Source organism: Lepisma saccharinum, chromosome 2 (assembly GCF_977018435.1).
Source record: "Lepisma saccharinum chromosome 2, izLepSacc3.1, whole genome shotgun sequence".
NCBI lineage: Eukaryota > Metazoa > Arthropoda > Insecta > Zygentoma > Lepismatidae > Lepisma > Lepisma saccharinum.
The window spans coordinates 109,181,030-109,206,059 of record NC_139230.1 but is presented as its reverse complement, the minus strand read 5'-3'; the positions used below and the strand labels follow the sequence as shown (position 1 = coordinate 109,206,059).

Here is a 25,030-nt window from a genome sequence, read left to right as displayed (position 1 = left end):
AGTATTTGACCATCACCCTGTAACCTGTATCCTCAACTAACACTTTCTTAAACGTGACACCATGTTTGGGTGCCTACAGAATAGCATTAACCTGAAGAAGGAGGCAGTCTTGACCTCTGAAACGTTAGTTTTGATCGACACATTGTACTCACACACGTAAGACTGTGATCCTTTGATCTTTTTAAAGTTTTTCATTATGCACTAAATTTGGCTGCTCTCAGAAAATATTGCCCACACCTCTCGTTTATTCACTCATTTTTCCTGGCCCCATCACTTTACAACATACGAGTCATGCAATGTGCATAGAGAAAACATTTTCTGCCTCGCATAGAAAAATTATTTATCCCAACCTCGCCCCCCCCTCCCCCACACAATTGATTTGACACAAATATTTTTCCGTCAGTGAGTAAAATATTGCCCTATCTGCCCGTAGAAAAAAAATGATCACTTTAGCTTGTGTGCTTTCAGCTTCATTCTAATAACCAAATGATATAGCATTCGTGAGAAAAACTTCAGATTAAAAATAATCAAACTACATCCAATCATATTTCCTTAGGAATCTAAACTAATTTCCATTGAAGAAAAAGTGCAGTTGTTATCGGCTATGGCAAATCCTTAATTTTTTCCATTTTCAACGTTGCAAACAAGAACAAAGGGAAAGTATTTACAAACAGGTCCCTCTCTTTTTTTCATTCCCGTAAACTAGGAAGGATTCAGTAAACATGTGGGCAAAGAAGCAAATGGTGATCGAGTCTCCTTGTCAATTTTCCACTTGCGATTTTGTGGAGGGGAAGGCCAAAGAAAGACACCTCAGTCACACACATTGTGTCCAAACTCTAGGGAAGGCAGCATTTAGAGAGAATCAGTTTGGCAACAGTGTGCTTGTTGTCTGAACCTGCAGCAGAATTATCAGCCCATTTCATCTTCACGGGGAATGCAAGAAGTGCCGTTTTACCTTCCTGTTCCTCAAGGGAGGTATGAGAAATGCAAGTTGTACCCTGCCTCCCCCCCCCCCCCCCCGCCTTCACCTGACCATGCCTCTTTGCTCCCTCTCGCACAAGAGCCTAACATCTGGAAGTTCAAGGTTGCGTGCTTAATGAAACAGCTGCAAAAGCAAGTAAAGGGTGGGAGAAGTCGCATAGTCAACAGAATTTCTGCCAAATTTTAAGACATCATCATGGCTCGGAAAATGTATAAAGCGGGAAACGGGAGTTAGAGCGAACGTAAAATCGAGGTGAACGTCCTATTATTTAACATGGCCTTTTGCCGGGGCCTTACTGGATGAACGTATTAAACGGGAAAATGTATAATGCGGGAACATAAAATCGGGGTTTCACTGTAACTGCAAGGATTTGGTACAACATTCTACAAACTTGGCAATATCAATAGATGAATAGGAACACTAACTTGTTTTAGTTTCCCCTCATAATTAGTGTTATTTGACATGGTAATTCAGCATCATTTTTCATGCTCTGGTGCAGGAATAGGTGTTATTAATTTCAAACTGGTGTTATTTTTTAATGTTATTACCTGGAGCAAAATTTCAGGAACTGAATCAGGAGGGAGACGTGGAGAGAAAATCTCACAATAAAAACACTAAGCTGCTATTCTGCAGAAGCATCTACAAACTTTCTGTCTATTTCACCAAAAATATGTTTGAAAACTAACAGTTTATGACGGGCATGTGTTTTTTTAGTATTACCATGTTAACACTGTAAATGCAATTTTTGAGTAGCATGGAGACTTGTTGTTTTTATTTGTAAATACTAGAAAAATTATTCATACTATGGGAATGAGAGATGCAGTAATAGATAATTCAGGTACTCACATTTTCCGCGAAATTAGTTTTAGGTAATTTTCTATTAATTTCAGTAGCCACTGCCACCATTCTCGTTGGAATTCGTTGTGTCGTTGCTTGGCACATTTCTGGTGTTTCTTCCTGAATCACTCCTAGGTGTGTTGTTGTCGCCTGTATGTCTGCGTATGTGTTGTCTGCTGTTCATTGGTGTTAATTACTGTAGTAAGGGAAGCCAGGTGTGTTGTGCCTGACCACTATCTATGTAGAGTTCATGGTTGTAGTGCATGATGGCGTGTGTTTCTTTGATTTTTGTCTATGAGAGTGTGTGCTTTGTATTTGACATGTACTTTTTCGATTTTATGGTTTTGGAATTTGATATGCTTTGCAAGTCCAATGGTGGGTTGGGCAGTTTTTGCATTTGATAGGTGCTGCTGAATTCTCTCACTGATGGGCCTGATGGATCTGCCGATGTAATGAGCCTTGCACTCGCATTCAGCATCATAGACACCTGGGTTGTTGAGGGGGGAGAGGAAGTATCGTTTATGTTTGTTTAGTTGGTCAGCTATTTTGGAGGTTGGTTTGTGTGCAATTTGGATGTTGTAGGGGCAGAGGGCTTTGGTAAGGTGGTTGAATGTGGTAGGATGGTAGGGGAAGGCAAACCACTTAATTTTGTTACTGGGATCTGGTTGCATTGTTGGAGCAGGTTGTGTTGATGGTGCAGGTTGTCTGACTTGGATTTCAGCTTTGCTGCTTCATGTGGAGAGTTGACATTCAGTATATCCATGTTTTAGTGCCAGTTCTGTGTTGGTTGCTATCTCGTCCCTCAGGTCTTCTTCTCTGGAACAGTAGGAGAAGGCTCTTCGGTAGAAGTTTAGCCATACGTTTGCCTTTTGCTTGGGTGGATGGTTTGATAGTGCATGGATATATTGGTTACCTGCATCTTTTTTCTGAAAACTGTGGTTATGAATTTATTGCTCCCGCAGCTGATGGTGAGGTCTAAGAAATTGATTTTGCCTTGCTTTTCATGCTCTATAGTGAAGTTTAGTCTGGGGTGGATGCTATCTAGTTTTTCCAACAAAAGGTAGATAGATCTCTTCAGTTTTTTTGTATATGACTATGGTATCATCAGCGTACCATCCATATCTGATGAATTTGAGTTCTGGAGTTTGGAGTATGCTTTTTTCAGCCAAATGCATAACTATGTTTGCTATGGGAGCTGATAGTGGGGTTTCCATGGCAAGGCCTTTAGATTGTTCATATAAATTATTTTCAAATTTAAAATAATTGTGTCTTAAGCACCAAGGGTGCCCATCCCCCCCAAGGCCCATGATGCACTCCCCCCCCCCAAAAGGTAGAAGATCCCCCCCCCCCAGTTTTTGCCGAATTAATTACTCAAATTATTTTTGTCAGACAAAATTTGCGGAAAAATATAATACCAGAGGTGCAACAACGAATTTTGTCTTGTGGGGGGGGGGGGGGGGCAAGTATCAGGATAAATGTACCAATAATAATAACATAAATAATGGCTTTATTATTATTATTACCACTACTACCAGTAGTAGTAGTAGTAGTAACAAATACATTATTATCCTCATAAATTATGCAAAGAGGAGGGTAGAAGTCTGTGCTAAAGCATTTGTTTGGAACAAATGATATGAAACATTTTTCAAAACCGTCAATTTCACATTAGCTAATAATGGAAAACAAGCACACAAACTGTATTTTTGAATAGCAGAAAATGAATGATAAATGCATTCTGAAGATACATGTGTAAATTTCATGCACAACATATGTTTGTTTTACTTACACATATGCAACATGGAGCGACATAAAATAGAAAATACATATACAACAAGCTAACACTAAACTGTGTATGTATTGAAAGCTTATTCAATACAAGTATACAACACATATTATTTAAATACATTACATTACAGAAAAGAAGGAGAATGCAAGCGAAGCGAGCAAGAAAATTTTTAGATCCAATTTTTGCAATTGAAAACAATATTGATTTAATAGGGTGCAAATAATTTCACTGGACGCCATGGCATTCTCTCTTTTACAACTTATTTTAGATCACTCTGCGCCCATGGCCGACTCCCGCCACCCCTAGCTAAAGCTCTGAACTTGACGAAAACGAGAAAAGCAGACAACGTGAGCAAAATCTATTTTTATTTGCATAAAATTTTAAATCAAAGGGGTAATTGCTCCTCTTTGCTCCCCTGCAGGTGCCCTTGGCCGTCATTGTTTGTCCCCCCTTGCTACCCTTGGCTGTCATTGTTTGTCCCTCCTTGCTACCCTAGAATTGACTTCTGTCGAAGGTTGGTGGCCAGTGGGCAATGACCCCCTGCCACCCCTGTGGTTGTGTCACTGTATAATAGAGATATATTTAAGAGATATATTTACTTTAGATACTTTAAACTCACTGCCATTGTTAGTCAACCTTATTCTGCACAGTTTGTCTGCTTGACTAACCTTGTATTAATTCGAATACCACGCTCCTCCTCCATCCAAACTGATTCAAAAGGCATAAGAGGTGGTGTTTCATTTCAACCCTGTCGCCATGATCACCCACAGGTAGGTAGAAAAACTATACATAATAACCAAAACTAAAAATCAATAACAAGTCAATCAAACGATACGATCCCCCCCATTTTTGTGTGAAGATATATAGAATTGGTATAAAATTTTGTTCCCCCCCAAAAAAAAAAATCCCATGACTCAGGCGCATCATGAAACCCCCCTGTGGGCACCCCTGTTAAGCACACTTATAGTAAATTGGCAGTTTCGGCTACTTCTAGTGCAGGGACTTTGTTTATGTTCAGCCACCTTTCAACTGATGTTAAGGCTAGATTAATGGGTATTGAATTATACATGTCCACTATGTCGATGCTTGCAATTTTAGCACTAGGAAGAAACAGCAGAAACGCACCAAACAATAACACAATGAATTCCATCAAGGATGGTGGCAGTGGTTACTGAAATTAATAGAAAATTACCTAAAACAACTTCGCGGAAAACGTGACTACCTGAATTGTAGAATAATTATTTAGAAAAATAGGTGCTTCTCTGAAGGCAGCTTTCCCACTCAATGGAAGAAAGCAAATATCATTCCTATTTTTAAATCTGGAAATACTAACAATACTACATGTTATAGGCCCATTTCTCTCCTTTCCACACTTGCTATTGTCTGTGAAAAAATTCTGAAAAAAAGACTTCTGAAATTCACATCCCCTTACATTAACCCAGCACAACATGGCTTTCTTCCAAATTCTTCATGCCTTACCAATCTGTCTTGTATGCAATCCTGTGCCATAAACGCAATTACTAATCATTTACTTTGATCTGTCCAAAGCTTTTGATTCAGTGGATCACCATTATTTACTGCATAAATTATCTAACAGATTTAACATCACTGGAAACACATTAAAATTAGTGAAAGACTATCTAAGAAATAGACAACAACGCGTTATACTTCCTGGAACTCATTCTAACTGGCTTCCTGTTATATCTGGTGTGCCGCAAGGAAGCGTTCTTGGCCCTTTGTTATTTGTATTATATCTGGATGATCTCACAGACCTCTTTAATTCCCCCATCTCAAGCACAATTCTAATGTTTGCCGATGATTGCAAGATTATGAGAGAAATAAAACAGCCATCAGACATGCAAATTCTCCAAAATGACATTAACAGATTCTCTGAATGGTGTAAGCAATGGAAACTGTCCACAAACCCTTCTAAATGCTCTTACATAACGATTTCATTGAAACAAAACATTCTTGAAGGCAATTATACGCTCACCGACCTCCCTCTAGCAAAAGAAGCACAACACCAAGATCTAGGTATCCTCATAGATTCAAAACTAAATTTTGATAATCACATATCAACAATCACAAAAAAGGCAATGCGTATGCTAGGCGTACTTTACAGATTCACCGAAATCAATAACCCGAAAGCACTTTCCATTTACTTCAAGACATTTGTGTCCCCCATTCTAGAATATTGTTCACCAATCTGGAACATGGCTGCCCATTCTCATACCTCCAAGATCGACAGTGTTCTCAGCTTTTTCCTCTCCATCGTTCGATATAGAGTGCCTGCCCTGAGACACCTGCCTAAGGGAGATCTGCTTGTAAATCTGCATATTAATACTCCAGAAACTCGTAGATACATTGCAGATATGAAATTGCTATATAAGATCATAAATGGAAACTTAAGATGCAGCTTCCCACTCCACGAACTCTCACTCAGAGTGCCTAGACATAAAACACAGAGCAAGGAAAGTTTCCACACTACAACTCCCAGGCTCTCACTCATACATAGGCTACCGAATCAGTTCAATATAATCTCAAACCAAATAGATATATTCACCTCATATTCATTTTTTTATCAGCAACATAGAAAAAATCGTACGTAAGTAATGCTTTTGTGAAACTGATCTATTTACCTTGGTACTGTTTTGGCTTGTTTTATTTTTGTTTATTCTATGTTATGCTTTCTTTTGTGTTTTTAATCTTAGTCTATTGTTTTACTGTTGTTTCTTTCTGGTTTAAAATGGCTTCTGCTGTACTGGAAATTTCAATAAATAAATAAAAAAGAAATAATAGAAATATGATTACTGTATCTCTATTACTATACTGTGCTGATTGAAGGCTAGATTACCAGAAATGCTATAACAGATTTTTAGTCCTAGTCTACCACTGTTCATCACCCAAATTTCCCACCACCATTAAGAAATGCCAATTATTGATATGTTGTAGCCAATTATTGATATGTTGTAGCCAAAATTTGGGGGAAATTGAAAAATGTGTTAAATTAAAGTTTAAAAAAAATACTCCATGGTACAGGGTACAATACTCTCTAATGATCAGGACTGCCAGTGCAGCTTTTTCATTGGGTGACATATGGTCAGCGCATCGAGTCCCATCACTGATGTTTTCTGGCTTTTGAGACTGGAGCCTGCTACTTCTTCATTTCAAGTAGCTCCCCAGTTGTCCTCACAACACTGGCTCAATGCCGAAATTTTACAACTCTTTTTTTGGAAACCTATTCCTATTCAGTAATATTGATACCCTGCTTTTCTCAAAGGTGCATTTATTCATTCATTCATTCATTCATCATTCTGTGACTTAATATGCAGGTTTTTCACTGCAACCTCCAGACTTTCTGCTTGCACCTTATGCTTCATCTTGGAGTAGGATCCTTATTACATTTATCTTTATTACATTTATGTTTATTACATTTATATTATTTTTCCCCAAGAAGTACCTGGTAGTTACAATTAAAGTTTCCTTATCCAGAGCCCTGTGGAGCCCATTTGAAGCAACAGATTGTGGTCACATTTGGTTTAGACGCTATGCATACCATGGGGAAGTGAATGCCGATGAAAAATTTTCCAACTTTTTCCCACCAGGTGGACATGTGACACGTAAATAACAGCAACAACGAGAAGTCAGACATGCAAAATTTTATTTTCAGTTGATTTAAGTGCAGTATTGATCAACATGCACACTGTCAGGATGAATAACCCTTTCAAAGCATAAGACACCGTGACTGATGGTCACATAAAGTGCTTTCAAGTGGCAACATGCCATGTTCTGGCTTTAATCTCAGGCAGAATCCATACACATTCCTGATAAACACGATCCTTCAGGGGTCGCCATAGCCAGAATTCACATGGGTTCAAATCTGGAGAATGGAGTGGCCAAGCATCTGGAAAACCTCTGGAGATGACAAGATAATCGTAAAGTTGGTAGCATGGCCTGGGTGGTTTTGTTTTACCTTTCACCCACATCAAGTTTTGCAACATTGGATTGATTTGTATCAGTCCATCTGTCTTTTATAGGGGTGGTTCTAGATTATTGGCACATGACAAAAAATGATCAGTTACACGAGAATGATTCAAGTTACGATAAAACTGAGCTCACCATCATGTTTCTTGTCAAATTCTAGCCCGTTTGGATATGTAACATGACCACCTTTTCATTTAAGAAAATAACATTGACTCCAAGATGGTGGCCATCTTGGTAGCATGGCCTGGGCAGGTTTATTCCTCACCCACATCATGTTTTGCAACATTGGATTTGTTTGTATCAGCTCGTCTGTGTTTTAAAGAGGTAGTTCCAAACTATTGGGCCACCCTGTGTACAAATGTACATATGTAAATCTTCTAAATATATGTTTTAGCACAACATGCAGTTTGTTTTCTGTAATTGTCATAAATATAATCATTGTTACTCTGTTGATACTTATAAACAATTAAGAAAAGTCTTGGTAATGTACAATATCAGTGTTTTTAATTCAAGTGTGTTTCATAAATTAGCATAAATTTTATACACAAGCCATCAAAACCCCACAACTTTTTTTCATAATATGTTAGAACATACTAGAGAATTAGCAAAACACAAAAACCGACAAGTTCAAAGGACCACCTTTTACCAAAATATTAATTAATGCAATTTGATGTTTTTTACAGTAAGAAACATATTTTGTTTATGCAAATTAAATTTTTGTAACAATAGGAAAAACATGTAACTATTTGGGCATTTTTTTGTTTGAATCTGCATACTTTGATTGGCTCACAGAAGGTTGCATGCTGAAATATAATTATTTTATTAATGCACTACACTCCTGCAATGAAGAGCCAGGAGCAACATATATATCAGCAAATCCTGAAAACTTTGACCTCCTGTAACTGTAAAAGTATAAAGCCCAGGGAAGAAAAAAATGATATGATTTCTTGCCTAGGTCAAAGCTAAAAGTGTACAAAATTTTATTGAAATCCATGTCGGTGGGTGACATTTTGGTTCTTCATTGGGTGAATTGACATGGAATGACCCTATCACAACACCAGCAATAGCCACATGGCACATGAAATTAACCCATTTTTTGCTAACGTTGCAGATCTACAACATCCTAAAAAATATTTTTAAGATCATATTAAGATGGTAACTTTTTCTGAATTTTGTGTTATTAACATTCTTCAGTATATTGTTTCAAACAGTACAATAAGTATTCATGTACTGTTATTATTACACAAAGAAATGTAATCTCTTTTTCTGTTGACGTGATGTTTTCGATATTTTTTACCTGGCAACATTGTCATATTTGAAACCATGTGTTCCATGTGATTCTGTTTGTCACATATCCTGCTAGAAACTACAATGCAAGGAATTCAGCCCTTGTTTGATTTATTGGAATTATTATGATTTATTTATTAGTGTACCATATGTGCAAAGTCAGTGTAAAAGGCTATAGAAAAATCAGTTACAACTTTCTATCTAGGAATCTGTCCTAACACATTCATGCTGTGTGAAATAAGTATGATACACAAAGACTATCTATTGTGGAAAGTTGATCACACTCGATGATGCACTTTGCGAAACTGTTTTTTCTTCTTTGTTCTATTAATTTCAGTGGCCACTGCCACCATCCTCATTGGAACTCGCTGTACAGTTGCTTGGCGTGCGTCTTTTTTTTTCTAGTTCTCCGGCCACTGCTAGGTGCGCTGCTGTTAACTGTACGTCTGCGCCCGTGTCATCTGCTGCTATTTCCCGGTGTTAACTGTTGTAGTAGGGGAATCCAGGTGTGGTGTGCCTGTCCTCTATCAATGTTCAGCTCTTGTGGGAAGTGCATTATGTCATGCGTTTCCTTGATTTTCATGTCTATGAGTGTGTGGGCAGTGTGTTTGACTTGTACCTTTTGAATTTTATGGCTATTGTAATTGATGTGTTTGGCAAAACCAGTAGTAGTTTTTTTTTTTGCATCCGTTAGGTGTTGTTGGATTCTTTCATTGACAGATCTGATGGATCTGCCACTGTAATGCGCCGTGTACAACTTTCCACTTGGTGCAGTAAAGCGGAAATACAGGTCAGGCACCCTAACCAGCCACAAGCAACCCATCCACAAGCAACCCAGCCACAAGCAACCCAGCCACAATCAACCTCCAACAACCAATATAAATGGTTTGCCTTCCCCTACCATCCCACCACATCCAACCACATATCCAAAGCCCTTGTCCCATATGGCATCAAAGTAGCACACAAACCCAATGCCAAAATAGCTGATAAACTAAACAAACACAAACGGTACTTCCTCCCCCCCCCTTGATAACCCATGTGTATACAATGCAGAGTGTGAGTGCAAAGCACATTACATTGGCAGATCATTAGATCTGTCAATGAAAGAATCCAACAGCACCTAACGGTTGCAAAAAAAACAACAAAAAAAACAACAGCAACCCACTACTGATCTTGCCAAACACATCAAATACCATAGCCATAAAATTCAAAAGGTACAAGTCAAACACACGGCCACACACACTCATAGACACAAAAATCAAGGAAACGCATGCCATAATGCACTTCACGCATGAGCTGAACATCGATAGTGGACAGGTACACCACACCTGGATTCCCCTACTACAACAGTTAACACCAAGAAATAGCAGCAGACGACACGGGTGCAGACGTACAGTTAACAACATAACAACAGCGCACCTAGCGGCGGATGGAGAACTACAAACAAAAGACGCACGCCAAGCAACAGTACAGCAAGTTCCAATGAGGATGGTGGCAGTGGCTACTGAAATTAATAGAACGAAGAAGAAAAAAACAGTTTCGTGGATAAAGTGAGTACTAGTTTCTCCTATGTGGTTTAATAATCACTCACAAAATCAAACTGTAGCATTTGTGTCAGTCATAATTCCTGCACTAATGCAATTTCATGTAGTTTTAATTTTGAAATTTTTGTGGCAGTGCAGGACATCTGAGCAATTTTTGAGATTAATTTTTCAGTCGAGCTCCAGTTTCATGTGGAACAAGTTCTAAAATGCTCTTTGGTATCCGGAAGGTCATGCTGTACCTTGGGCATATGCATGGAATGCTGTGAGTTGGCATCTCACCTTGCAGTAGCTATGGTTGGAGTCATGAGAAAGAGCAGTTGCACTGGGAATCATCCTCCCTGTATAAAAGCATGTGTGTGTGAGTGAGCAAATCACACAGAAGTGAACTTCATGAATAAGAGAGTTGCAGTGAATTTTTCCAATAAAGCTTCTGTTTAAATACTCTAAACCATTCAACAAGTGGTGGGTGCAAATGGAAACTGTATAGTTAAATGGGACAAGAGATGATATTTGAAAAGTTTATATGTTGTAGGAACTCTGTTATGAACTTTAACCATGGTTTGAGTGGCATGGATATTGCTGCCATTTTAATTATTAGCCACTTGAAGCCTGAGTTGAATGGTACTAGTTTTCCTTAATGAGTACAATTGAGAAACATGTAATCATGCTTCTAATCATAAGAAAGTGTATTGTTGCATGCTAACCCTCTGCTTTTGCTGTTTCAAAGTATCACATTAAGTGTAGTGATAATCCCAGTGTGGGTTCCCCTTTTCACCACAGCAGATAAACAAGAAGACTTGTGTTGAATAAAGTATCATCAAATGTGAAACCAGGGAAATAGCATCTGTTATAAGATAACATTTTGTTCATGTCTTTTCAAAAAGATACAAATTACAGTGGGATTCCAATTATACATACCTGGCATTGGTGTGCGCAGACCCTCTGATTAGGGGGGGGATGGGCAAAAGCCTTGAAAGTTCAGTTGGGAGAGAAAAACCTCATTTTGTCTCACTGTTTTATAGTGGAACCACAAGCAAAAAAACCTGCGCAGAAGCACATCGCGCCGGCGGGTGCGGGAAAGGGCAGGGGGGAAGGAACATTCAGCCGGCTCACGTCAGCGTTGCCAGGCCTATCGATTTCTCAGGAGAATTCCTTAATAAACTATTGCTATGGAACCTCCAACGACCAGCTCAAAAACACGTTTCCTGCTCATCTTTACTTGAACATGGAGGGGAGATGTGGAGTGGAACTCCACTCAGCCGTGAAAAGTGCTGTTTGAATTGTGAAATTATGTCAAACGCTACTCAATTGTGCTAGGACATTATTTCATTACTTTTACTACATTACTATTTTTAGATGGCTGTATTTTATCCCACCCTAAACTCTATTTCTATTTAATTATTTTACGTCGCTTTTGTGCCTCTACGGGCAAGTACGACAATATGGATGAATGAAAAACTGATGAAATGGATGAAGTGACACAGACACAGTGAAAAACGTCCTTGCCTTACTAGGTAGAAACACTGACTTCGTAGCGTGGGCAAATTATGTTATACATATATTTGTTTATGGGTGTGTGTGTGTATTTCTACCAGATGGGGAGGATGGGTGGCACCCTAGCATAAGTGTTGCTATCTTGAATTATTGAGGAAGACATGCTGTCTAATTCACCAAATATATTTCACATACGTAATGCATTTTTTCATTATGGTGCAGGATGCGTGCCCACCCCTATCGATAGCTGTACACCGAACACCAGCAGAAGGCAAATTGATTTGTTATTGTTAGCATTCGACTTGAAAGATTGTGGAAAATCGCCGACAACGAAAGGCGGCACGTTAGCTTCATCTGTGAACACAACTTTCTACCATTTCCTGTCATAAAAATTCCTCGCGATAATAGAGGCATTGCAAACCCCTTGTGTCGGTGCTGAGAAAGGACAAATTTGAGGGTGCACCGTCTAACCGGAAAATGCGGAAGAGATGAAAGATGTTGGTCGGTTCCCTCGGGCGGTTTACTTTCTTTTGTTTGAAACATGTCCACTCCTGAAATGGAGATCTTCGGTATATTTTCGCCAAACACAGGGTGCTGGGTTTAGCACCATTGTAAAAAAAATATCTGTGACGTTTACACCGTAAACAATGCGCGCCACTCCCCTTGCCCCCCCCCCCCCAGTGCACACAACTATGCCGCCCCCCCCCCCCCCAAGAACGTCGTTCATCCGCTACTATTAGATCATCTGATTTTGTAGCAGAACTTCTGGTTTCCAAGGAACAATCTCCCGAATTTTTCAAATCTGACCTGGCAACACTGCCCCGAACACCGATAACGGCAGGGAAGTTGCGCGAACGCTTTGGACAGAAGGTTTTTTTCCTTGTGGTCGAGCTATAGTTTTATTGAATTGATGGGTATATGTGTTTGTGCGTGTGTGTATATATATATATATATCATTGAAATACATTACGTAATCAATTCATCTGCCCCTTAACAAACCAAGAGCAAAAAGGATATATGTTGTCTCTGAAATGTGCACGCTCCTTTTTCTCCAAACCAAACTGTTATAGCAGCAACTGTCTGAAATACTTAGTTGTTCTTACTTCTCTCTGGTAATTTACAATGCATTAGAAAACAAATTGTGAGCGAAGCGAGTAAAAAAAAAATATTTCGATCCAAATATTTGTAAATTGAAAATAGTATTGATTTAATAGGGTGCAAAATAATTCATGGGACGCCAGCATTCTCTTTTACAATTTTTCTCATTCAGATTGTTCGGCGCCCATGGACAACTCCCACCGCCCCCTAGCCACAGCTATGAACTTGACAAGACTGTAAGAAAAGCAGTAATTACGAGCGAAGCGAGCAATAAAATTTTATGAAATTTATTTTTATTTGTATAAAATTTGAAGTTGAGGGGGCAATTACCCCTCTTTGCCCCCATGCAGGTGCTCCTGGCCATCTGGAAGAAACAATGCAAGAAGGACGTGAAAACTAATTCCATCTTGAGTATCCTTTTGTCCTGTTACTCTTAGATTCTGCTAGTCTTGCTTTCTTTTACTTCAATGTTTGCCCCCCCTTTCCATCCAAGTTTGGGAAAAGGCAATGCCCCCTTATGTTTTCGCCACTGGACCCCTTCCCTGAAGTTGCTTTGAACTTTCATTGGCTTGAAAATTCTTCATTTTCTCCTATAATAACAGCGATAAGATTCCTCTACACTAAATTTCTAGGTGAAAGTATAATAATGTAGGGGCATGGAACATCTGGAAAGGGGGGGGCAAGGATGGCCACACCTCCCTCTTCAAAAACAAATGTCAACCTAAAAGTGTATATTTCACTCGTATAAATTGATTTCAATTTACATTAATTATTATGTAATGTGGGGGATGCATGAATGCGATAAGTTCAAATTCAAGTGATGTTTTTTGAGGGGGCAGCACTATTATCGGGTTAACATGCCCCATGGAAAAATACCTTGCTTGTCCCTTCGTGGAAAAAAATCGGAGAACATTGTGCACATGCCTATGATACCTGGATTTACATTTTTGTGCATTATACATTTAATTTTCTCAATCTCAATTTAACAAAATGCTATTCTTTCCTGAATTTTACAGTTCCTTTACTGCAGTTTCATGCAAACTGTATTATCCAAATTCTCCTGTATGCAATATGTCTTGTCTATGAGGTAGCTTGTATGCAATTTGTTGATTTCAAAACAATGTAAGCTTATCAAGATAGTAAATTTGAACTGCCTTATTATCACTGCTATTGTGAAGGGATAGTGTAATAACAAATGCTTGAAAGTTATCCCTTATTTAAATTTATCAACTTTGGAATATATTGAAACTCTTGTCTTATTGGCAAGGGATTTTAAATACATTTGAATGAAGCAGTGTATTATCTGCTAATACTGAATTTAAAATATTTTCATGGGCAATCTGTAAATTTTGCAATATCAGAAAACATATATTCAGGAAATTGCATTTCTAATATATTCTTTGTTTGTTTTGACAGAAATATTTAAGTGGAATATCACACTATCAAGAAATTGATCACCATTAACTTGTATTATTTGTTCTCAATATTACACTTACTTTTTTCTTAAATATCACACAGCCATACTTGTGTAACTTCTATAGATACTACCAAATAACATGCTATTTGTAGAACTATTACATCATTGAAATTATTGAATAATTTACCAATAAATGTATGTCCTAATATGTGCAACAGGTGATAACTATTGATTGTATGATGATGTGTTTCTTGTTTCTACATCATATTAAAAGACTTTATTCAACTTTCTTATCTTAATTTTTCATTAGCAATCAATGCTTCTACGATACAAGAGAGTCAAGATTGTTGAGAAAAAAGCAAGTTGAGGACACCTTAAGCACATCATTATCAAATGTACTTTCATGTCGATTGAGGGAAGGTTATACTATCAAGGTAAGTAAATACCAGCTTTATCCTGTGAAGAGTAGTAACAAAAATGAAATAAAGAGATTTGAATGTTGAGATTTATGTGGCATTAGAACAGGTTTCGGGCATGCTGTGTGTTAATGCTTTTGTCTTTAGTGTTAGGCTTTGCCATTAATGAAGCTTTTTCACATGAATGTGTTACTAAATGTTATCAGTGATGATTTATGAAAATGATTATTTTTTTTAAAAATGTTTCATACTTTCTTCACAACTTATTTCTATTCCTAGAACATGCTACTTATGACTATTTTAGCTGGCTTGGAGGCTGAGTGTTTAAATGGTCAACTTTTGCTCTTGCCACTGAATTTTCCAGGGTCGAATCTCAGCCTGGGTATATGATTATACCTTTATCAATTTCATCTAGTTATCTCTGGAAAATGCTGGAAATATGTGGCTGAGATTGGAGGGGTTGTTGGGATAGTTTCTGAGCTGCTAAGTTGAGTTCAGGGTCTATGATATAATGCATAACTGATATGTAGGATCTTTTCCAGTGTTTCTGAATGGATGTGTTGATTGATGTGGGTAATTGGTGGATGATGGCTACTTGGAAACAATTGTTGACATTGGTGTTGTGACTGTTTGTGTGAGTGGCAATTGTGAAATTAATCCAAAACTCCAATTTCAATGTCTGTGAAATAGACAGTGTATATACATTCTTACATACAATAGAGCACAGCGCTCATCAACGTGACGGACGACATAAGACACGCCATGGACATTGAAGAAGTAACTATTCTTGTACTTCTGGACTTTAGTAAAACTTTTCAGACCATTGACCACGACATCCTGCTATCGAAGCTATCCTTCCTGTACAACTTCTCTGACCCAACCGTAGCTTGGTTCTGTTCGTATAATAATGAACGCCAATAATGTGTCTTCAACTCTGGTGAGAAATTGTCATGGCGATCAATCAGCGCCGGTGTCCCCCAGGGAACCCTCCTCGGTCCACTCCTCTTCTCTCTGTACATTAACCATATTCCTGACGCACTCGAACACTGCAAATATCACATGTATGCAGATGATGTTCAGCTGTATTTGTCCTTTCCTCCAAAGAATATTGAAAATTCAATTTGCGATATAAATTATGATCTGAACAAAATCAGTACTTGGTCAGCTAATCATGGGCTACTAATTAATCCTTCGAAAACCCAAACTATTATTATAGGTTCACAAAAAAATGCTTTCCGCGTTTGAAATTTTGTCCCTCCTGCCCATAATGGTCTTAGGGACAGCTATTAAATTAAGTAAAACAGCCAAAAATCTGGGCGTAATGTTTAATCAACATCTCTCATGGTCAGATCACGTAAATTTAACTAGTAAGAGAGCCTTCACTGCATTACACGCTCTTCTTTGGCTTAAACATTTTCTACCTGTTAGCATTAAAATCAAACAGGTGCAAGCACTTGTTTTTCCACACTTTGATTACTGCGATTCTGTCTATTCCGAACTACCAGATGATCTCGCTCAACGTCTTCAACGAGTACAAAACACCTGCGTCCGCTTTATTTTTGATCTGAAATATAGGGACCGTTTATCTGTTTTCTTTACAAAGCTAAATTGGCTCAAATTAATTAATCGGCGAAAGGTACACAACCTCACCCTTCTCTATAGGGCAATCAGTTCAAAGGAACCGGCTTATCTCTCGAGCAGATTCTCAATGCTTTCCGAATCACACAGCCTTGACACCAGATCGCGATGGAGAACTCAACTACTCATCCCCCTTCATAACTCAAATTTTTATTCAAAATCTTTCACCGTTTCTACTTCTCATCTTTGGAACTCACTGCCCCTCGAAATCCGGAACTCATGTTCAGCATATGTCTTTAAGACACAATTAAAACATTTTTTATTGGGTACAAATTGTTAGCACTTTATATTTTAGTGATAAATTGAATACAGTTAAGCGCAGAAAAACACTGAAAACCCTTATTCACCTTAATATTTCAAATCCCTGACTACTGTCATGAATATCTGATTGTGTGTGTGTGTGTGTTTTGTTGTAGGCTCGTGAGTATAGTTTAGGTTTTTATTCCCGTATGTATTTTTTCTCTTATCCTTTTTTTTTTTGAAATTTTTTCTTTGTGATTTTATATTTCTCTTTCTTTATTTTAATATTTACCTTTCTATGTAATGGTTTAAATGTTGTTGTAAACATGGTTAAGTGGTAGAAAAGGCTACAAAGCCTTAACTTCGCCATGATAAACAAGACGCAATAAATAAATAAAATAAATAAATAAATAGAGAAGTGAAATCTGAGGTTTGTGGCAAATTTAGTATCCAAGTGTATACTGAGTTACTGAAAAATAACTGTTGGTAGAATAATGAGGATGCCTTTTACTTGTGGCCAGGATCAATTTGGAACTCATTTCTGGTATGTAGGTTTGTTCTGAACACTGTCCTACAGAGAAACCAGTGTTAGGAGGCAATATGTGGATAATGGCTACTTTCAAACATTCAATGGAGAATTCAAATATCAAAAATTTGAAGGCCAAACCATATGAATTGGACATGACATTCTCACTTCAAGTTCTTGGAGAATCATGTATTGCCTTTCTTGGATGTGATGTCTAAATAAAGTGTGCCAGATAGATTTCTGTATGCACTAGAAAGTAGGGATGTAATTTTGGCCGATACCTATAGTACCGATATTAAATTTGCCAATACCGATATTCTACCGATCTGATATAAAATTCCAAATGCTCCTTGAAGACCTGAATGGTTCATTGACCTCCTTAATAAACTTGTGTTTCGAGGTGACTGCAGTGCAAAAGAAGTTGCATATTTAAACATTTACTTTTTTTAAGAGTATGGAATGGAGATTGTCCATAAAAATTATGGCAAAATTGTAGAATTTTGCACTAAATTATAAGAAATTTATAGATATATTGGATAAGTAAAATAATCGGTAATTTTACCAATAAACATGTACACCGATATGCCTATATCGGCCGATGCCGATAGAGTACCGATTAATCTGTCCCATCCCTACTAGAAAGTAAGAAGTTACAGCAGTCTTAAAATCAGCACATCTGAGTAACAAGAGCAACAAAAAATACTCTTCTTAAAGTGATGAAACACACAAAGTAACTTACATGATTTGTAAGCTCTACAGTATAAAGGAACTGCAGGTGAGTGGTAGTGTTACAGATTCACAATTGGCATGTTGCATGTTGAGCTGAGCATGCACAGATCTACGGTTGGCAAGCCTCATGATCTCTGTATGAGACCACAGTTCACATAGTCAACATGAAGGTTTTCTCAGCAGGATGACTTCATCATCAGTTCATTTACAGTGGCATGCCCAGGAATTTGTAAAGGAAGATATGAATATAAAGGATTGTTATGGCTTCTTTTTTTTTAATAGTCAACTCATACATTACCTTCAGCTGGACTAGAGAGGGTTACAACATTCACCAGTATCTCTCTGTCCACCCTCTTACTTTCTGTAGGTATTAATTTAGTATTACAGAAACTATATGGAAAAATGCACCCAAAGTGACATCAACGAGTAATTAGTTTTGCCAAAAGAATAGTTTCCACATTTTGTCTCTTATATACATCAACAGTACATTAAATCTACTACATCTAAAAAAAAAGTGGGGAAAAAAAACCTGGTTCCATAAGAGATCCGAACCTGTGATCTTTAGACAACTGGCCCAGCTTCTTACCACTTCCCCACTTTCTCAGTCGATTAATCTTTGCCCACCTGATAGTCAAAATTCTGACTGCCACATGTGAACCCCTTAATGCGAGATGGTCAATATTTCAACCATCAGCACATTACTACTGTTAACAAGCGAAGTTTGGATAAGTCCTTTGTTTCCCTTCGTTTCCCTTTGTTGCCACCATATCATTATAAAAGTGGCTGTAACTTGTAAACTACTGCATCTTTTTTTTTAAAAAAAATTCTGCAAGCAAGAATGAGTAAAATGCAACAATTTAAGCAATGTCCGTGAATTAAGGATTCAGGGGGGACATGGGGGCAAAGGCCCGATTGTCAAACTTTGCCTCGACCACGTGTTAGCACCTGGCAGCAATTAAAGTGTCGTTACTTGAAAGCTATACACTATATTTCAGTTCTGTCTCTTTTGTTCATTAGTTTACATATAAAGGTATTATACACTGTAATTACAAAACAATACATCCATTGTTACTATTATTAACAAGCGCCGTTTGAAGGAGCCTTTTGTTTGAAGATAAAAGGCTATAACTGCTGAACTACTACATGTTTTTGAACAATTTAAATTCTAAATGTAAGAATGAGTAAAAGGCAACATTTAAGTAATATCAAAAAATTAAGGGTCCAGGGGGGAAGCAGAGGCAATGACCCAAAGTTCTAAATTTTCCGTAATTTCGCAAAATTTCCGAACCCCGTAATTTCCATATTTTTCTTTCAAAGTTGTGGCACATGGTGTCACACTCAATCACAAGTACATGAGACTCGAACTGGGCCCAGCTTGGTTAGCAATAGTTGACTGGGATTGGCCCACCACCTACACCAGATTCCTCCCACACCAAATGCACAAAACATTACTCTGACACATCAATCACTGGGGATAAGAGTGACAGCTCTCAAAAGCTCAAGCCTATCTGGAAATCATGTGGTTGATATCCCGAGAAAACCCCTTCGAAGAAAAGTTTAATTTATTGTGGACAAAATATGTGTCAGTTTAATGTAATGAGTTTTAATTATTGGTAGTTAAAGTAGAAATTGCACATTAAATACACTAGGAAAAGGATCATGTTTTGAGCTATTTTCATGTAGCAATCTACTATATTAAGTGGCTATTGGAATTTTCCACTTTCTTGTTGCAATTTTTGGGTTATGTTTGGTAGATATTAAGATTAATACATATGTTATTACTAAATTGTACTACAATTATATACTATTTGTGCCATAATTGTTATTATTTTTTACATATAAAAAATAATGCATTGTTAACCATTCAGTTCTGCCATTATCACTTGTAAACTCAATGTTCTAAAAATTTGATTAGGTGGGATTCTAAGTGTGGTTTTAGCTAAAATATAGAGACCTTCTTACAAACAAGTTTAAATGTATGAATTTCCATAATGGTTTTAGTCTGGCAGATTTTGGTTCTCAGTCTGAAAAACTTGGAAAAGTCGGGGAATATTTATTTTATGAAATTGTAGATACGTTGTGGTTTAGTTTTTAGTCATATCAGCGAAATTGGTTGATTAGAAGAGGCAGTGTTTCTTTGTCAATATTTCTTTTTTTGGAAGTGTGCATCGTGTATCCATGCATTTATTTGGTTACTAGTTTTTTTTGGGGGGGAGGGGAAGGGAGGATACCTGTAATTCATCCAGTATTTGATTCCAGAGCACCAAGAGTAAAATTGAGGCATTTGCCTCTGATGACAAGTATGTCATGTGCTTTTTGGTTTGATATGGGTGGCAGCTGTTGAAGTAAGAAGTCCTGAAGATGATTGGTAGGTTTTATATGAATCGAGGCCATAAGAGCAACACTATTGAAGGTGATATCTATTTATACATCCAGGAAGGTGGCCTGCCATGCTCAACTGTGAAGCTGGTTTGCTCAAGTTCTTTTCCCATTTGAAGTTGTTTTTTTTTTTTGCATTATCCATTTGTTCTTGTCTTCCACTGTAACTTTTGCAATTCACATCCTGAGCATCAAGTACAACTAACTACAAGAAATTAGAGAAGTACTTCACACCCAGCATTCATAAAAAAATTATACTCACCATCAACAAGTTCAGAAATAACATGACAGATTCTAATAGAAAGACTCTTACAATACATTGCAGTACATCGTATTAGGTAAAAGGTAAAGCTGCCCTCTGCACACTGCAATGTGCCATGAAGCCATATGGTCTCTACACATTCACAATCTTGGCCATCTGTGAAGGTGATGTTATGAGCACCATGGTCTGGCCACCTTTACCCACAGAGTTGCCCCCCAGGTACCAGTTTGTTGGAGGCTAAGTGCAACCCAGAGCTGCTTCATGCAGGGACATTGCTGGCAAAGACTCACCTGAAATCACCCACTCCAGGAATTGACCCTTGGTCTCTCATGTGCCAGTCAGATGCCCTACTGGCTGGACCACCATGTCCCTACATTACCATAATTATATAGATAAAAAAATAGAGGAAAGAGACACTACTTAATGCGATGGATCAAGGAGACGAGTTTGTTACCCTTACGTCTGAGACATCTGGTGGTGAAACTTCCGAATTACTAGCAGCCACCATCGATAGTTTCGCGAGCGGCCCAACGCAAGAGTGTGGTTTATTCCGCGATGGAATATAGTTCCCAGTTTCATTTGCATTTTCCTCCGTCGCTGCAGTTCTTCCTCTACAATTTACCCATCCTTAGTGCAGCACACGAAACGTAGATGTACTTTGGCAGTATGTTATGCATTAGACTAGACAAGATGCGAAAGGTTGTTTTACATTTCAAATTAATTTAGCGAAAAAAAATGAAAGGTGAATGTTATGTTCCCAAACTACTATAAGGAAGTGTTATAGTGTTATCTGTGTACAGTGTTGCCATTTGATTCCTTTCCTAAAATATAAGTTACTCACTCTGTATTTTACTTACGAACAGCAAAAAATAGTATACGCAAAAGTAAAACTTTCACCCACAAAATACGAAACATGCGCCGACCCTCCTTCAAGCTCCCCTCCCCATCCTTCCGGGACTGTAAATTCCTTCATCGCAGAACATTCAAACCAACACCCTTCGACTGTTTTTGTTTTGATTTCTGTCTGTCCCCGAGGCTAGGTTGACCAGCGACTCAGGTTGGGTTGGAATTTTCTATGCCATTTTTTTGGTGATGGTTATTCCGTGTTGTTACCAATAAATTCCAAAATCTGCATTTCAGGCCTTCTCGATAGCATAGTGGATAACGCTGTCGCCTTGTGATCAAGGGGACCGGGTTCAATCCCAGGTGAGAACACATTATACAGTGGCTCGAAAACTGCACTTACGTCAGTTCCGATTTGCCTATCTGAGCAACTAGTGAACCAAAAACTTCGTCGCTTTTCACGGCGAGGTTAAATGTTGAGCCGATGAAGCAGGGAATAGAACAAATGCACTAAAATATCCAAACCATGGCCATAATTCGAACCTAGAGCCTTTTAGAACAGAAGTCAGTTCTGCACCACCCAGGTGGCAGCTTTGGAATAATACACTCCTTCCTGAAAATGTCGTCTGAGGTTCAATACCTGCCGAGTGGCTTATCTTTGGATAACACCTGCTCAGCGCAATGAGTCCGATTGTCTTTATCGTGTCGTGCCGACCTTTGTGGTCGAATGGTTAGCACAGCGCGCTACGACGCCAGGATTCCCGGGTTCGAAATCCAGGCTTGGGTATGGATGTTTTTTGTGAGTGTCCTTTTATCAATTTCATAATATCATGTCACTCATTTTCATCTTCGCGATTAGTTGAAAGTGGCAGAAAAAGGATGAAAAATAAACCAAATAAATCAATCAATCAAACTAATTATCGCTGTTATTTGGCTTTCTTGGCGAAACCTTCTCCTTTCCAATCCTCACGATGCTTGGCCAACACTGACATTTGCGACTCCCATTGGGTATAGAAGGCCAGACGCTATTAAAAATTGTAATAGAAATTATGTTTCAATCTGAAGAAAGTAGACATAAAAATATATTAAAGGCACAAATAAATACAACGTGAAGGCAAAAAAATATATATCACCAGGAAATAGTGTTATTTTTACGAACATTATAAATTACAGTATTTCAAGACCAAGAACAGTAAAATAATATTAGTAATATTAAATAATACAACCTCAGAAAGTGGAATATATCTGATTTTACTCTTTCACTCATTCTGTCTTTTATGCAATGCGTAGTTACTTTCCTACTTTTTGTTTGCAAGTCGGCTTGCAAATATGGCGGCGCTGCGAGAAACTCGTATATTGTGTTAAATCAATATAATTCTTTATTTGCAAATAATAAGATAAATGGTCTGGATCGCTCTACTAGGAGCTGAAACCTTTTAATAGGTAAGTCAATTCAAATATTTCTTTCCCATGAAAAATAATTTCAGCATAAATAAAAGTAGCGCTGAAATAAGTTCACGAGACACCAAATTCTATTCTCCCCTCCCCGGGGTCAGAAATCTCTGTCAACCAGTGGCGTGACGAAATATCCTAGCAAGGTCTATCTTCCAACGATCACTTCAGAATTCGTCACTTCCCTCCCAGCTTTCTTCACCTGTTCAAAATGTTCCTACGCAAGTCAAGCTCCTATCACGTTTTATTGAACTACAGTTTGTAAGAAAATCAACTAAATGAGAAATCATCTTTTTAAATTTCGATTTCGGCTGAGGAAGCTATGATAGCCCAGAACCTCCCAAAAAAAGTTTCAACTACCCTTGAACCCACCCCAAGAGAAATTGCTGGTGACGCCACTGCTTATCTCCAGGGGGCGGTTGTTCCTCGATGTCCCCTCTCATTGAGATAAGCAGTGACGTTACCAGTAAATTTTCTTTGGTTGGGCTCAATGGTGATTGAAACATTTTTGGTGGGATTGTCGTGGCCAAATTAGCGGTTAAATTTTCACGCAAATCAGGTGGCATCAGCGTGATATAATAAAAACGCGATTATCAATTTATACACATGTCCCCATCACACATACACGAACGAACGAACGGAGACTGAGACAGAACGGTAATTCTAAAAATCGAGCATATGAATTGGTCGTTAAACTACAACGAAAATGTAACTGAACTGCAGTAATATGAGTAAAACCACAGAGTAGATAATTTCTAAATTATCTACTCTGTGGTAAAACTCTTCGATAGCGAAATTTTTCATTTCATGCGCAAAATCTTCGACTTTAGCATTTACAGACATCTCTCTCTGTAGTGAAGTGTGTACCCAGAATTTTCATTTCCTGCGGGGAGAGAATCTCTTGTCGATACTGATTTCTAGAGTGCCCGAAGAAAATAATAATGTACTGTTGTTTTTATTATACACAAGCAAATAGAACACGTGACTTCTAGTTTCTATTGTTACACAGAAACGAAGCATTGATTCATACTACATACACAGAGCAGTAGGAGAAAAATTACGTTTCATTTGACGTCACTTCCTTTCGATAGATTTTCAATGACTTGTTCAGATCGATAGATTTTCAATGACTTGTTCAGAGATTATTGCACAATGCACGGCGGGCTTTACTCAATTTCTTCTTCTTCCTTTTTCTAATCCCAGTCATCTAAAATTTATATTCTTGCATCGCTTCTACTTCACTATCCTTTCCAGTAGTAGTGACGATCTTCCATGTTCCAACTCTCATGTTGTGTCTTCTATGCAGATGATATTTCATGTGTTACGAGTCCAACCGAGGGCCCTGTTACCTCGGGACAACTGGCCCTCCCAATATTTGTACCCCCTTATGAGGAGAATGATAGCCGGGTTATAACACCCCCCCCCCCTCTGGACTGGCTGTTTGGTTTGATTTGCTATATTTCACTTCGCTTTTTGTGCCACTTTTGGCTAATTTGCGAAGATGGGGATGAGTGATGATGATATGATGAAATTGATGAATAGACACTCACAAATATCCATTACCAGGCCAGGATTCGAACCCAGGACCTCTGGCGTTGTAGCGCGATGTGCTAACTACTCCGCCACAAGGGCCGGCTCCACGGGTTCTTATCCACTATTCGAAGCACCCTTCTTACATACTAATGGGACTTCCTTATCCGGCACTTGAGGGATCATTTGATTTTGTGCATTTTCACCTGATTATGATCTTTCAGGTGCATAGATCGTTTCAGTTTGTTGGCGAATCGTTTGCTTTTGCAGTCCTAAGGGGTACAGTGAGGACATGAGGTGAAACTAAAAACATAATATTACGCAAATGGACGCGTACTGATCAACACATACATATACAATCAACATACAAGGTAGTTCTGGGTAAGATGACATAGTTCTGTTTGTTTAAAATGAAATGTGAAATGGGAAAAACATATATATTATCACACTCAATATAGTGCGTGTTTAGTTAACTGTAAACTAGAAAAGTAAAAATTAATTGTATTACAATTGTATTCGGCTCAATGTGAAAAGGTTAAGAAATGCAATGAAACTAAATGCGTCAAAACTTACATCTATCCTCAAC

At 38.1% G+C, this 25,030-nt stretch overlaps 1 protein-coding gene across 1 annotated transcript in view; it reads left to right on the top strand.

Moving 5' to 3' along the window:
- Window positions 1-25,030, top strand: part of LOC145983594 (KICSTOR complex protein SZT2-like) — a 605,385-nt gene that overhangs the window by 136,945 nt on the left and 443,410 nt on the right. The window contains exon 10 of the mRNA XM_083116658.1: window positions 14,740-14,863. Within this exon, the coding sequence (XP_082972784.1) occupies window positions 14,740-14,863 (124 nt within the window). The remainder of the gene's footprint in view (window positions 1-14,739; window positions 14,864-25,030) is intronic.